We start from the raw sequence: 16,149 nt of genomic DNA on the forward strand, positions 1-16,149 counted from the left end.
GCCTCGTAAGTGCTGGGACTAAAAGCATACGCTGCCACGCCCTGCCATTTACTTATTCTTCAAATAGGCTCTCATGTAGCACAGGCTAGCCTGGAATTCTTATCCAGCTGAGGATAACCTTGAACTCCGGATATTCCTGCTTCCCTGTCCCCAGGGCTGGAGTCACAGGCATATGCCGCCACACCTGGCTTAGTCAATGGTCAGACAGAGCTTCCTGCACGCAGGGCAAGCAGTTCACCGACTAACTTGCAGGCCCAGGAGCCACCACCCCTACTTGTTTTTACTGTTTTCCAATTAGCAATAGTTGTGCGTCCATCCCACATCGGCCTACCCAATGACAGTGACCACTGCGTATGTCTTTTAAATATCCCATTGCACGAACAAGTAAACACGTGTATTTAACCCATATGGGAACAATATACACAGGGCTTTGCACTTTGCTTTTCACACTTAATGCTTGCTTCATCCTTGCTCAATTATTTTTTTAATTAATTCATTGATCTATTTATTTACTTTGAGACAGGACACCAGTATGTAGCTCTGGCCTGTTTGAACTCACTATGTAGACCAGTCTGGTTTGGTAACCATGGAGATCTGCTTGCCTCTGCCTCCTGACTGATGGGATTAAAGTCACGTGCTACCACACCTGGCTGTATGTCTAATGTTTTCACATTTGTGTGTCTGTGTTTATATGTGTGTGTGTTCATGTGCTCTAGAGCATGCGAGATCAAAGGACAACTTGTGGGAGCTGGTTCTCTCCTCTCACATCTGGGTCCTGGGGACCAATCTCAGGGCATCAGGCTAGATTGCAAGCACCTTTACCCACTGAGAAATCTCACTAGCCTGGCTTGGTTTTTTGAGGCAAGATCTTACTTAGTAGCACAGACTGGCCAGGAACTAGCTGTCCCTCAGTCTCTTGATTACTGCGATTACATGTGTACCCCAGCAAGAGTCAAGCTTAGTATTCTGTTACTCCACAAAGAGCTTCCTCATGCCAACAGCTACTGCACTGTACCATGTGCATCAAAATCTGTCTGCTCCCTGCTGATGGAGGCCGAGGCAGTTCTGTTCTCCTGACACCCGGACACTGCGGACTGGTAATAACCTTGAGTGACCTTGTACATTTTACATGTGTGTAAATGTATCCTAAAAATGTAATGGCAAAAAAAAAGTAACGGCTCTTTACTCAGTCATTCTGTCCGTCTGACTATCGGTGCTGGGGATGGAACCATAGCCTCAAGAATGCTAAGCTGTTGCTAATGCTCTACTCTTGCGTCACACAGCCAGCTCTGGACTCTGCTAGAGTATTGCCAACTCACAGCTAAAAGCATTAAAAAAAAGCCACAAAAGAGAAAAGGGCTGGAAGTAGAACCACGGATGCCAACAGCCACCACCACACACACACATTTGCCAGAGAGCACTTTCAGGTGCAGGCACTGGCCTGAGTGCTAGAAGGTCTGATGTCAAGAAGCCCTCCTTAAGAAACGATGTCACAGGCTGGGGAGGTGGCCAAGTGGGTAGGAGTACTTGCTCTGCAAACACAAAGGCCCGAGTTCAAATCCTTGGCACACAAATAATAAAGTAGGGCATGGCTGTGCTTGCCTGTAGCCTGTAACCTCAGCACTGAGGGATGGGAACAGGTACGTCCCAGGAGCTCACTGGTAGCTAGCCTAGCAGCAGCAGCAAGCCTCCGGTTCAGTGGGAGACCCTGTCTCATGGCAATAGAGAGGACAGTAATAGAGGAAGACACCTGATGTTCTGCTCTGGCTTCTGCATGCATGTACACACACGTGTACACACACACAGACACAGTAGCTGGAGGAAAACAATGCCATAGCCAGGAGTCCAAAAGGAGGCAGAGCAGAAAACATGAGGTGGCAGTCTGAGGCGTGCCTAAAAGTCTCTACATATTAAAATGGCAGACACAAATGCCTCAACTTTGTTCTGGATACCAAGCTCTGAGCTGTGTGCACCCGCATGTCTGATATACACATACTGCATCTCCATACAAAGTCTGAGGTCCCTGGAGGTGAAGAACCCTTCTTGCAGGGACCCTGAATGTAGGCACAAAGAAATATCAGGCTTTCATTTAGGCTACATGTATATGCTGTTCTTTTAGGTAGGACCTTCCATATTACTGCACTTGAAAGGCTATTTGAGAGAAGCTTTGATAAAGGGGTGTGTGTGTGCGTGCGCACATGCGCACATGTTTCAAGGTCACTCTATTAGCCCTATCTGTCCTGGAACTCACTAAGTAGACCAGGCTGCCCTCAAACTCACAGAGATCCACCTGCCTCTGCCTCCCAAGTGCTGGGACCAAAGGTGTGCACTGCTAAGCCCAGCTGTTCCTGGTTTTGTGAGATGAGGTCTCACGGGACTGGCTCCAATTCTGTGCAGCTCAGGATGACACTGAACTACTGAGCCACCTGTCCCCTGTGCCCCAGTCCTAGGATACAGGGCACCTTCATCTACTTGGATCTCACCCCACCTCTGGGGCGCAGGTATTTCTCTGAAGGAGACACAGTCTGAGGGGCTGAAGATCTGTCTAAATCAGGCCTCCAAGGGAATCCTGCCTGCCCAGAATTTCCTCTATGCGTAAAAGCTCCTAGGCTGGTGGAGAACGTCCCTTACCCAGGGAATCTCCAAGGCGAAGAACTGCCTCAGCTCCACTGAATCAGACTGAGGTGCAGCCAAGCCTGACTCTGGGCGGACCCCAGGGGCAAGAGCCCCATATAGGGGGCAACATACTTTTAAACAGGGCAGTCATGTGGCAGAAACAGCAGCGCTCTGGCCATCACTGAAGATGCTTTCCCACCTTCCTAGAGGAGGGGCCCTGCCTGGCAGCCGTCAGGCATGGCCTCCTGTCTGTCTTCTGCTTTTGACAACTTCCAAGAGTGAAAGGTCTCCTGCCCTGGGGCAGCAAAGGTCCATGTCCACTTTGGGGTCCTGAAGACCAGAGGACCTGCCATCCAGGGGCAAGGTTCTCTCAGCCTGCGGGCTCTGTGTCAGGCATTTCATCAGCTCAGCAGGAGCTTCCCAGTAACGCCAGGGGGTGGGCACAAACAGCAGCAGATGCAAAGGGATGGGGCTGCAGAAGGAGGTGGGATGCCTCGGGGACTGGCCAGGCAGGGAACTCACAGTGGCCGCCCGACATGGCCAAGTGGAAAGACAGCTGAGCCACCCTGGCGAAGTGCCCTCTCTCATGCCAGGCTGGGTCTGAGTCCAGCACATTCCTCTGTTCAGTCATTTGCTGGGAGGACCCTGCCTAGGAGGCCGCCTCCACAAGGCAGGGGCAGGCAAGTGTGGGGGCAGGGCGGCCTCACCCTGTGAAGGGAAGCTTGGCTCGGAGCCGCACACACCAGTGTGCTCCCTTCCCCTACCCATGCCATCCCACTGTGTAGCCAGTCCTCAGCCTGGAGACCGCACTGGGAACTACAGGCACAGCAGCCTGTGTGAGCAAGCGCCCTGCCCATGGGCGGAGGTTTCAGCCCCAATGGCTTTGTCTGTCTGTCTGTCTGGTGAGAATCTGTGTAGCACAGGCTGGCCTGAAATTTACTAGGTAGCTGAGAGTGATTTTTTTTTTCTTTTCTTTTTTGGGCTTTTTGAGACAGAGTTTTTCTGTGTAGCCTTGGCTGGTCCGGATTTGCTTTGTAGACCAGGCTGGCCTCAAAGCGATCCCATCGGCCTGCCTCTGCCTTTCCCTAGTGCTGGGATTATGGGCGTGTGCCACCACACCCGGTTAACCGAGGGTGACCTTGAACTCCTGATCCTCTTGCCTCCACCTGGGATCACAGGTGTGCACAACTAAGCCCAGTTTATGCAGCTGGGGATGGGCCCGGGGCTCTGTGCATGCTGAGCAAGCTCTCTGCCAGCTGGGCCACGTGCCCAGTCAGTACCACTCTTTCACTCCAGCTCTTTGGTAACCAGTGGGAAAGATCTGCTTTTGGTCTCTGATCTGGCCTTGTTCTTGGTACACTCAGCTGAGTGGGAGAGAATCTATCTCCAGATAGTCCATATGGGACCCTCCAGGACAACCCTCCTAATGCCGAGACCCTTCAATATGGTTCCTCATGTGGTGGTGACCCCCAGCCACACAATTATTTTGTTGCTACTTCATAACTGTAATTTTCCTACGGTTATAAACCGTAATATAAATATCCCATATGTGAACCTCCACCCCCGAGGGGTCACGACCCACAGGTTGAGAACCACCTCTCTGGGCCCAGCCTCAACCACGTCTCCCAGCATCACCTCCCCATGTGGCTCCCCCTTACCTTCTTATTCCCTCCTCCGGGGACGTGGGTGATATTATCCAAGGAGCCAATCTTCGACTGGACTCTGTCCTTGAAGTCCAGCTTCTCTGATTTTACTTCTACCTGGCCTCCTCCTGGAACACAACCACACAAATGCCGCTAGCCCTGACCCGCTCGCCCTCTTCTGTGATCTAGGGGCGGGGGTGGGGGGGACTTCGCATATTTAAATGAGCTCCAGCTGGAAGCCAGCAGAGCAAAGTGCCTGGGGCTGCTGGAGGCTTGGTCAAAAAGGAGGTCAGGTGTTACCGTTCGTTCAGGAGGGGAGCACTGGAAGACATGCGCACTCAGACTCCGACAGAGGCTGGGCAGGTGATTGCAGAACAGCCCAACCAACCCCTGGAAGCTGCCAGGGCTCTACTTGGCCTAGAAGGAGGCTGAGGCGTAAGACAGCCCTTGCAAGGTCTTGCAAACTACCTGCCTCTTCTAACTGACGTGCCCTTGGACATTTACTCCTGAGATCATTTGAAGGCACGTGAAGCTTGGCCAAGAAAAGGCTTGCTAAGTTCTAAACCGGATATCTTCCAGGGGTAGAGATTTTCGTATTAGCATCCTGTAGGCCCCTCAAGACCTTGGACTCAAACTGCATGCCAAACGCACAATGAGGGGAGACCCTAAACTCCCTCTCCCTCTTTGACTCGGGTCACCACACCAGGCTACCAGGGTGTGGTAGCCTGTACCGTTTTCCTGGGAAGGGTGCTTGGTTTAAACAAAGTCACAGCGAGGACAGGACAACAGCTCGGGCTTGTGCAGCTGGTGTGGTTGATGAAGCGTCCCCCATGCTGGCTGAGACAAAACTGAGATGTCCACAGAGCCAGCCCAATCAGAACCACGGCTGGTCCTTTTATGCAGGCTTTTTTGGAAAGCCACAGGATGGACTCTGGAACCCTCCGTCTAGGCTGACAAAAGGCCCTGCTCAGGAGCCAGCAGGGACAGTCCCAGTCCCAGGCCACAGGAGCACTTTCACATTTAACAGTCACTTGCCCAGGTTAGCCTATTCCAGAAAGCACCCTCCCTCCAGCCCAGCCAGCGCTCTCCTGTCCCAAAGCCTGCCTTCCTCAAGTGCTACCTGGTTTATGATGAATGTTGCCTAATGAGCCACACTTGGAGGTCACCTTGCTCAGGTCCACTGGCTTGTAGACTATTTGCACCTGCAGGTCAGAGAGGATGGAAAAAGATAGAATAAAGAGGGTTGTGTTACTAGGGGGGTAAGACAATGCAAAGGCCGATGGACCAATTGTCGGTGGCTTCCATCTGCTACTGGATACATCCCACTCAGGGAGGAAAATACGCCCCCCCAAATCCAGCCAACCCCCATGCCCCAGGAAGCTGGGTCCTCAAAAGAAATTGTGGGACCTGAACATCTTCAATACCGGAAACACAGGAGCCTCTCATAGAAAAGCAGGGATGCCTGGTCTTTCTATGCAAGCATGGTATCTATTTAGTGGATATTTAAATATAAAAAAACAGAACTCCTTTTCTTGAGGAAGAACCAGAAACAACCAGCGGGAGAAGAAGTGACAGGGCTACGAAGCCCTTCGGACAATCTCCTCAGAAGGGACTCAAAGATGAGGATGGGTGCGCTTCATCCAGGAAGCTCCCACAGTCCTGGACCACTAGTGGGCAGACAGGACCCGGAACAGCACTGTGGCTCAGAGCAGGAGCCACTGGGTGTCTGGACACACAGTCTCCCGGACACTCCAGCCTCTACCGAGAAGAGCAAAGCGACGCCGACAGGGAGGTCAGGCACACAGCAGAAATCGCAGGTTTAGTGAGTGTCTCAGCAAATGAGTGAGCAAACAGGACACACAGGGAAACCCACCAGCCCAAACATCCTTTGCGTGGCGGCCCTGCGGCAATGGGGGGGAGGGGATGACAGTTGCTTCCCTGAGAGGACACCCTGACAGAGACCACCCATGCAGATGGAGCTCCTGAGAGCCTGTCTCTCAGAACTGTGGTTTTACAGCTTAGATGGCTGGTCACTGACTGCCGCTGTCCCATAGATCGTGGCTGCGGCCATTCCAAGGAGGGAGAGGCTCCTCTCCTGTCCTGTAGCGTGCAAGCAAAGCAAGGTGCACCTTCCACAGAGGTCTCAATGGACAAACCCCTCTCGTTTTCACGTACAGCTGTGCTGATGGTGTTTTGTATTTTATGGGGGCGGTAGGCGATGTTGGAAGCCTGGACTAGCTATAGGAGAAAGGAATGTATGCGGCACTGGGGAGAAGCTCTGGCTAGATCTCACAGAGCAACCCTGGAGAGGAGGCCACAGCCCAGCCAGGAGGTGGAGCCGGAGGAGAAGCAGTCTGCCTAGAGCCAGCCAGGAGCTAGCCAGATGTGGAGCCCTGGCCTGGGATCCAAACTGTCAGAGGCTGTAACCACCAGCGCCTCCCCCTCCCTCAAGAGAGCTTCCTCTACAAGTTCATCCTGTAGTCAACAGGGGCCACAGGCCAAGGACAGCCCTCGTGGTCAGCCCAGGCTATCTTGTGACTCTATGCAAGGTCGTAGGCTAGCTCACAGGCAGACACGTTGCACTATACATTAGAAAGTTCCCTGGTACCCTGGAGCCTCATTAGGCAACCAGCATGTGACCAGAGCTGCCCTGAGCCGGCTCTGCCCGACTTCCCCTGCAGGAGAGAACATCTGCCCTCTGCAGCCCTCAGGAGCCAGAGCTGCAACCCCAGCAGCAGACCAGACCTGAGCAAAACCAGACACCCCTGGCTTTCCTCCCCAGCCACAAGGGAAGCCTGGGTTGGGAAGCCAGAGTGTCATAAACGACATTACAGGGCCCAGGGACAAGGACATTGATCACTAAAGCCCACCTCTTTCCGCCACACATCTCTTTCCAGAACCCGTTGTTTATTGAGTATACCCTCACAGGGCATCAGACTGGGCAGGAACTGCCGTGTAGCCAACAGCCCCACCTTTTCTCTTGAAGCAGAAAAACAAGTATGGGAGGTGGGGTGACCGGCGGGGAGTGGAAGACAGAGGAGAAGGCAGACACTGTGAGTAAGCGTGAGAAAGCAGTAGCCACGGGGCCGGCACTTGCTGCTCTGGGGCCAAAGGTCCAAGAGTCAGAAGGCAGGGCGGGTGCCAGGGCGGGAGTCAGAAGCACATTGCAAGAATAAACCCTGTGGGCCGAGGCCCTTTCGGTGAAGAGAGCCCATCCCAGTGTTCCCAGCAGTCACAAGGTTGAGCCAGCGCGGAACTTGCTTTTAGAGGGCCTGGGTTCCTTCTGGGACTGACGGAGAGCCCAGGGCGGGGGAGTGAGGGAGCTGGCCGGGAGAAAACTGAGGCCAGTTTACATATCCTGCAGGTGCAGGCCAGCCAGGAGGACAAGGGAGTCCCTAAACCCATGGAGGGAGCCTGAGAATATCTCACAGGGACTGGCTGAAGATGTGCCAGGTCCCCGGAGGTGGTTAAAGGAGGACAAACTTAAAACCCTAACTGCCTATCTCTGGCCAACTGGCTGCAGGCAATGTCACCTGTGACTGCTCTGTTAGGATCTTTGCAACCAGAGTCCCTGTATTGGAGGGTGGGGAGTAGGGGAGGAATTTAAATTTAACTGAGAGGCTTGGGAAATGGTTACCTCTCTCAGAGATGGAGACCCAGAAGAAAAATGGATGGTGTTTAGGGTTAGGGTAGCTAGGGCCCTTTCTGAGCCCAGCATGGGACAGGAAGTTCTAGTGTCTACTCAGGTCACAGGGACCATCCACAGCAGAGCCTGCCCCAGAGATGAGGAAGGGGTGTTGGCCACCGTCTTCAGCCACATTGCCAATAGCTGTGGGGCTTCTGGGAACACAGACAAGGCAATGTGGGGACCCAGCTCCTCGACAAAGGGACAGCGGAAGCCAATTGTCATCCCTATTCTGCCGGGCCCTCCAATGAACACAGGGAGGGGGTGTCTGGGGACGGCAGACACAAGTGTGGGGACGAGGGAGGCCCCGAGCCTGCGATGATTTATTCTATGCAATGTCTCACAAGTACACACTCATGACACTTCTCACAGCGACAGCCGGAGCACACTGCATGGAGTGTGGCCGTACTCACACTGCCGCCGCCCGGGACGTGTTTGATATTGTCCTTTGAGCCACACTTGGACTGGACGTTGCTAAGATCCAGCTTCTTATTAATTATCTGCACCTTTGATAGCCAGAAAAAAGAATGAGTGACAGTCACACCCAGAACATTGACCCCTGACCTGTAGGCTGCTGGGGAAAGGGAGCCAGGCCTGAGCTCTGAGATGGAACCCTGGAGACCTACGAAACAGACCTGGAAGAAAACACGACTGGGGACTGGAAAACAGAGCCGGGAGGGCACCAGGTTGGGTGGAGTGACAGGTGTGAACAGACAGTCCCCCCCGTGTCAAGTTCTCAGAAGAAAAACAACAAAAACCCAGACAGCCACACCAGTGCAAGACAACTTACACTGGCTTTTTGAGACAGGGTTTTTCTGTGGAACGGCCCTGGCTGTCCTGGAACTGACCTTGTCCATAGACCAGGCTGAGATCTGCCTGTCTGAGTTCAAGGTCAGCCTGGGCTACAGAATGAGGTCCAGGACAGCCAAGGGTAAACAGAGAAACCCTGTCTCAAAAAACACAGACAAAATCAAGTAACAAAAATAACAACAACAAAAAAGGATTTTTAAAACTTTTCTTTTTTTTTTTTTTTTTTCCGAGACAGGGTTTCTCTCTTTAATAGCCCTGGCTGTTCTAGACTCCTTTTGTAGAACAGACTGGCCTTGAACTAACAGAGATCTGCTTGCCTGCCTCCTTGAGTGCTGGGACTAAAGGTGTTTGCCACCATGCCCAGTTTTAAAAATGTGTGTATTAGTATTTTGGAACACAACCTGCTCCTGGGTTACCCAGCAACTTATGATGTCATCATGTGTCGTCAGCCAGGTGGCTACACTTGGAAGGCGTGGTTACCTTGCCCCTTAAAGGGCTAACCCAGACACGTGGTCTCTCTCTTACACTCTCTCTTACACTCTTATACTCTCTCTCTCTCTCTCTCTCTCCCTCTCTCTTTTGGGGCACCCCTTTTCCATTTCCCTTTCTCTCTCCCCACCATGTCCTGCTCCCCGTTTCCCCCCTCCCTCCTAATGAACCTCTCGCAGAGAATATCGGTTGACTCATGCTTTTTTTTTAATAACATTTCATTGTGTATGTGTACCATATGTGTGCCTGAAAAGAATACGGGATTCCCTGAGTCTTGGAGTTACAGACAGTTGTGAGCTGCCATGTGGGTGCTGGGAATCAAACCTGGGTCCTCTGGAAGAGCAGCCAGTGCTTTTAACCAATGAGCCATCTCTCCAGCCCCACTTTTAGCTTTTTAGTAGTCATTCATTGCTGGCCATCTCTCTGTGTGACCGTTGTTATTGTTGTTATTTGGCAAACCCTTTTGGAGGGTGCAGACGCCTGACTCCCACCAAGAGCCTGGGCGCAGGCAGGGCTGCCTCTCCTTTGCTGGCCTACTCTTGTTTCCCCCAGATGTATATGAAAACTACCTCCACTTACACTTGCATTTTGCTGTGTTATCAGAAAACCTTCATTCCACTATTACTGGGTCAGAATATAGTATTTGGGGGTAACCTAAATTCATGTTCTGGGGCCATGGTCACTCACAATTTTCACTCCAGAATAATCTCTTCTTGGCTTTGAGGCGACAGCTGTGTTCTCAAACACACCAGGAGTCACAGAACATCCTCGGCTGCTCTCAAAGCCATAGGGCGCTGAGGAAAGTCTAGCTCTAACCCTGACCTCGGATCAGAATATTAGAAATATGGCTTACGTGGCCAAAAAATGCCGCACCCCCCCCTTTGTGCAGACATGTTTTGAAAGAGAGCCCATTGGTCTCAAAACTCAATGAGCAGCCAGGGGTGAGCTTAAACCCCGGAGCCTCCATTTCCAAAGCGCTGGCTTACCAGTACGTAAAACTATGCCAGGCCAGTTTATTCCTCACAGCTGCGCCTGTCTGCTCCAGAGCTCCTAGGCTAAACAGATAAAACTGTCCCCATAAGTGTCATCACTGTGTGAACACTGTGTGTTCTTGGGCTAGCAAATATTTGCTTTGGTTCCATGTTAAGCAATATAAACAGCCCACTGTGAACATATTTTGGCAAGGAATTTTTCCATACTGTGGATCATGTTCATAGCGCAGATTCCTAGAAATAGTACTTCTAAGTCAAAATGATAGGTGTTCTAAAACCTCTCAGCTCAACCCTCCGAATGGCCTCCTGAAGGGCTGGGTGGATCCAACCTGGGCCCTCCGTGGACAAAGCCACCTTGCTTGGATGCTGGCTGGGGGTACTTGGCAGTGCTTGGCTCTTACCCAGGAGGGGAGCTCCAGGCAGGGGAATGTGCTTCCTGGTTGAGAGGCAGGGTAACACTAACAAGTTTGGGTATGAACCCCACTTGACTGTTGGTCTGCGATGGCCATTTGGCCCCTCTGTGCCTCAGCTCCCCCACCTATGCCACTCTCGTCAATGCTCTGTATAGTGCCCTCTCCATCCCTGTGTGTGTATGTGTGTGTGTTTTTATTCTTTTTACCTTCTTTGATACAAAGGTCTCATGTAGCCCAAGTTAGCCTCAAACCTTTTAAGTAGCCAAGAGGACTTTGAACTCTTTACCCTCCTGCCCTGACCTCTCAGGTACAGCTACAGGTACAGGTGTGTGCCATGGGAGCGATCAGCTCTATTCATGGCTTTCACTGGATGAACCCCTGAAGATTTGCCTGCTTTCATAAAGGGACATGAAGCTGAGTGTGGAGGCCCATGTTTATTATTCCTGCCTGTCTGAGGCAGGAGAATGTGCTGTTAGCTCAGGGTTACCCTGAACTGTATACAGAGTGAGTTCCAGGCCAGCCTGAGCCAGAGTACGAGTGAGACCTGTATAAAAATAAAAATGAGCCGGGTGTCGTGGGGGCACACACATTTAGTCCCAGCACTCGGGAGGCAGAGGCAATCAGGTCTTTGTGAGTTCGAGGCCAGCTTGGTCTACAAAGCTGGTTCCAGGACAGCCAAAGCTGTTACATAGAGAAACTCTGTTTCAACAAAACAAAACAGAAATAAAAATGAAAAAGAAAACCAGAATGGGAGCAGTTTATAATTAGAAAACAAGCCAGGTAGTGGCGGCACATACTTTTAATCCCAGCATTTGGGAAGCATGAAGATCTCTGTGAGTTCAAGACTAACCTGGTCTACAGAGTGGGTTCCAGGACAGCTAGGACTCCACAAAGTAACCCTAGCTCAAAAAACGATAATAATAATAATAATAAAAATGAAAGGATGGGGGCTGGAGAGATGGCTCAGAGGTTAAGAGCACTGTCTGCTCTTCCAGAGGTCCTGAGTTCAATTCCCAGCAACCACACGGTGGCTCACGACCATCTATAATGAGATCTGGTGTCCTCTTCTGTCATGCAGATGTACATGCAAATAGAGCGCTCATATGTAAAATAAAGAAATAAATCTTAAAAAAAAAAAGCTTAAAAAAATGAAAGGATGATGGTACAATAAAGGGAGGCCACTGAGATATGCAAACTATTATTTTCATTACTGAGCTTCCTGGAAGCTGATGAGAAAAAAGGAAACACAATTGATCACATGACTCCTTATTTGACTAAGAACACAACTGGAGGAAGGTAACTATTTTCTAGACACCAAGAAACCAAATTAATCAGAGAATGTCAAACAATCACACACAGTCTGCAACATACATAGATAGCCCGCTGTGTGTGTGTGTGTGTTTAATTCTAACCCCACAGGAAAGGAAGCAAGCTTTTGTGGGGTTTGGCACTAGGCAGATATTTGCGAAGCAGACTCGAATTACCGCTAGTGGTCATGTTCAGCCTATAATACCCTTTACTGACGCTCAGGCTTGCAGAGTGGGGAGCAGAGGGCGGTGGTTGGTGTTGTGAAACTGGAGTCCTGAAATGCCATTTCTCCACAACAGTGGCACGTATGTTGCTCTGGCTCTTACTAGACACCGGAAATATCCCAGAGGGAAAGGAGAATGTTTTCCGTCTGAGGGCCTTCTATCCAGGAGGGGAGTGTTTGTGGTGAGAGAGTGGCCCTGAGAAGCGGGCTGGGCCTCCCAGAGACCCCAAAGCCATTTCAAGCCACACAGGGGCTCTGTTCCCCTTCTGCTTGGGTTCAGAACTCTCAGGGATCTCTTCTTGGCCCCAAGCCTTCAGACCAAGGCACGGAAAGGCTGCTGGTGCTAGCTGGGCTGGGCCAGGCCTCACCTGCACAGTGGGCGAGGGCTATAACCCATTTGGGAAATGAACCTGGTATAGGCAGCTGAGGCCCACAGGAAGCCTTGCCTTACCGTCCAAGCAATCAGCTTGGGAATGGACACAGAAAGCCTGCCTGTATCCAGTCTAGCCAACCTGTGAAAGGCAATGAGGTACCAGAGGACAGACACCATTCAACTGTGGGGGTGTCTGGTAGAAGACCTTCCCAGCATGCACAAGGCCCTGGGTTCAAACACTCACACTGTACAACACTGAATGTGTCGATTCAAGCCTGTCTTAGGACTCAGGGAGGGGGGTAGAGGCAGGAACATCAGAAGTTCATGGCCATTCTAACCACGTGTAAGTTTGAGGCCAGCTTAGAATAAATGAACCCCTGCCTGAAAAACAAAACAAAACAAAACAAAAGTGACTCTTTTTTTCTGTGTCAGTGAATATGTAGCATTTAAAACATTTCCAACTCTGGAGAGGCAGAGGCAGGCTGATCTCTGTGAGCTGGAGGCCAGCCTGCTCTACAGAGTACAGGACAGCCAAGGCTACACAGAGAAACCCTGTCTTGAAAAACCAAAACCAACCAACCAACCAACCAACCAACCAACCAACCAACCAACCAAACGCTTGCAACTACCACCCCCAAACACACACATAAACACAAACACACACACACACACACACACACACACACACAAATGTTAACATTTTTAAAAAACTCTTTCATATCTCTGTATGACCATTGGTGAAGGAGAAGAAGGACGGGCAGATAGAAACAGAAAAAAAAAAAAAAAATAGGCAGGGATGAGAGATAGAAAAAGACCAAGGTTCGTGGAAGAAATCCACTGAGATCATAGCACACTTGGAGAGCAGGAAGGGCCAACTGTGGGTGGTCTAGGCATGGAGGCTGCTGTCTACAGCGCTCCATCGCCATCTTGTGGTCATTGTGAAACTACATTCCCTTGTCCTTGGCGCTCCAAGCTTTGACTCGAGGAACCTAGAAATCTTCAGTTTTCCATTTGCTCAGTCAGCCAGATGGATACTCACCAAAAGCTGGTTAGGAAACAACTCTCTCTCTCTCTCTCTCTCTCTCTCTCTCTCTCTCTCTCTCTCTCTCTCTCTCTCTCTCTCTCTCTCTCTCTCTCTTTCTCTCTGGACTCGCTTTGTAGACCAGGCTGGCCTCGAACTCACAGAGATGTGCCTGCTTCTCTTCCCTCCTCCCCCAACCCCCGCCAAGTGCTGGGATCAAAGGTGTGTGCCGCCATGCCCAGATCCAGTGAGGAACTTTTTAAACATGTTTTAAACACTAGTGTGTGTGTATGCCTGCATATGGATAACCAAGGAATTAGAAAGGAAGTGTAAGATGCCAGGGACCTGGAGTTACAAGCCACTGTGAGCTTCCCACAGGGGGTGCTGGGAATAGAACTCTGGTTAAGGGCTTTTAACCTCTAACCCATCTCTCCAGCCCTATCCATTTATTGTGGAGGAGGCGGGTGCCTGGAGGTCAGAGGACAACTTGCAACAACATAGGCCCCGGGAGTTGAACTCAAGTCCTCAGACTTGGCAGCATGCACCTTTAGCTCGCTGAGCCAACTCACCAGGCCCCAGGCTCTTCTTAAAATCTCATCCTCATTGTTATTTAAATAAGTATAAGGTCTCTTATCCCAGGCTATCCTTGAAATCTTCATGCGATGATCATTCTTGAACTGCTTCCTCCTGCTTCCATCTCTGGATTGCTCTGGGGACTATGGGTGTGTGCTACCAGGAAGTGTTTATCTGGTGCTGGGGGCTGAACCCGGGGCCTCATGCATGGTAGGCAAGACCTACTAATGAAGCCACATATCTGGCCCTATTCTTCAGACTCTTGGAATTTTGCCCTTTCGTGGCCGACAATTATTTTGAGATAGGCTCTCATTAAACAGACATGTCAGGGACCCAAGATGTCAGCTCAGCTCTTGGACTGTTTCATTAGTGGGTGTTACGAGTCTTGTCCATCAACCTGGAATAAATGGCTTGTCATAGTTCCTGGGGGAGGTAACACTGCCCTTTGCTTGCAGGGTTCAGGGCTTGTTCAGACAATCCTCCTGCCCTCACATTTTGTGAGAGAGGCTGTTCCCTGGCTCTGTCACTTCTCATGCTGTCAACCCTGGAGTCCCGGAGCAAGTCACTTTGTCTTTTCTAGCCCTCTGTAGACACAGGTCATCACAGCCCAGCCCAGCTTCTCGGACGGTGCTAGCCAAGCCCTTTCCTTCTACTGAACACTGCAGAATGTTGCACTTCCTGGTCAGGCCAGTTCCTGGTACTAATTTGAAAGAACTGCCAAACGTGGTAAGCCGCCCTGCAATGGGCAGGGGCTGACAGGGCAGCGGCCCACGATGCCGGTTCTGCTGAGTCCTTGATGAAATCCTCACAGATCTCTTCAGTTACCACACATCACATCAGGGAGCTTGAGGCTGACCACACAGGGGAAAGAGAGATGAGGGAAGGGTGGCCTAGGTTGATGGAGGTCACTGGACACAGTGCTGGAGGAGGCACGACCCAGGGCCAGAACAGAACCAATGGGAACAGGATGATTCAGCAAGGAAGGAGGGGCACAAATAGGAAAGGGGCACAGAAGGGACAGGAGCCTGACAGCCCAGCCACTGAGACCTGAGTGGCCCCTGGGGTGGTGGAAAGAGGGGAGACTGGCTGTGTCTGCCTCAGGGTCCCTGACTTGCAGCCACGTTCCCTCAAAGACCCTGATGGATCTTGCCTCCTAGTCTGGGTGTTCTGGCTGAGAAAGAAGGTAGGAGAACCAGTCATGATGTTTCATAGATTCTGGGCAGCCCTAAGTCCTGACACTTGGGACTGCGAAAATCATGGGAAGTCACTTTTTTGTTTGTTTGGACATTTTTAATTTAGTGTGTGTGTGTGTGTGTGTGTGTGTCTGTATGTGTGTGTGTGTGTGTGTGTGTGTGTGTGTGTGTGTGTATACAACCTTCAGGAACCAGTTCTCTCTCTGCCCACGTGGAATCTGGAGATTACACCCAGATCACCAGGCTTGATGGCCTGTACCTTCACCCTCCGAGCCATCTTGCTGGTCCTGACAGTCAGTTCTGAGAAGTGGATGAGGAATAAGGACCAGAAGTCTGAAGACTGTGAAACCAAATGATGGATGGCAGCTGCAGTTGCTGGCCAGAGGCTTCATGTGTCTTCTGAGCCACTCTACTGACCAGGGTATGGGGGGGTGTCCCATGACCTTTGCCTCTATAAACCACATGTAAGCCACAGTGGGACACTCAGCATCATCAATATAATCAGAGCTGCTGCTGCAGAGAGAGAGAGAGGCACTTTCCCATCTCCTTCCAGCATCCCTAGCAATGCAGTAAGTGTCCAATAAGGGAGCGGCCATCATCTTTTCCTCCACGAGAGGGGCCTTTGCGGAGTCTGTTTCAGGAGTGGCACTGGCGCTCCAAGGCTGATGGCCGAGGGTTCTGAACACTCATCCTCTGCCTGCTGCTCCTCTTCCTCGGGGGACAGTGAAGCTCCACACCACAGCTTCATCCTGCCAGTGAGGCTGGCCAGCTGGTGGCTGCCAGAGGAGCTCCAGGGCCTGGGGCTGGGAC

The 16,149-nt window shown here is 51.3% G+C and overlaps 1 protein-coding gene across 23 annotated transcripts in view; it reads right to left on the reverse strand.

The window, feature by feature from the left end:
- Mapt (microtubule associated protein tau) overlaps positions 1–16,149 on the reverse strand; it is an 89,390-nt gene that overhangs the window by 1,529 nt on the left and 71,712 nt on the right. For 14 of the 23 annotated variants that reach the window (XM_060386585.1, XM_060386577.1, XM_060386572.1 and 11 more), the window contains 3 exons: positions 8,358–8,450; positions 5,380–5,461; positions 4,275–4,387 (listed from right to left, as the gene is read on the reverse strand). In XM_060386585.1, the coding sequence (XP_060242568.1) occupies positions 4,275–4,387; positions 5,380–5,461; positions 8,358–8,450 (288 nt within the window). The remainder of the gene's footprint in view (positions 1–4,274; positions 4,388–5,379; positions 5,462–8,357; positions 8,451–16,149) is intronic. The other 9 variants (XM_060386573.1, XM_060386586.1, XM_060386576.1 and 6 more) reach the window with 1 other exon arrangement.

This window comes from Meriones unguiculatus, chromosome 7, assembly GCF_030254825.1.
Source record: "Meriones unguiculatus strain TT.TT164.6M chromosome 7, Bangor_MerUng_6.1, whole genome shotgun sequence".
Lineage (NCBI taxonomy): Eukaryota > Metazoa > Chordata > Mammalia > Rodentia > Muridae > Meriones > Meriones unguiculatus.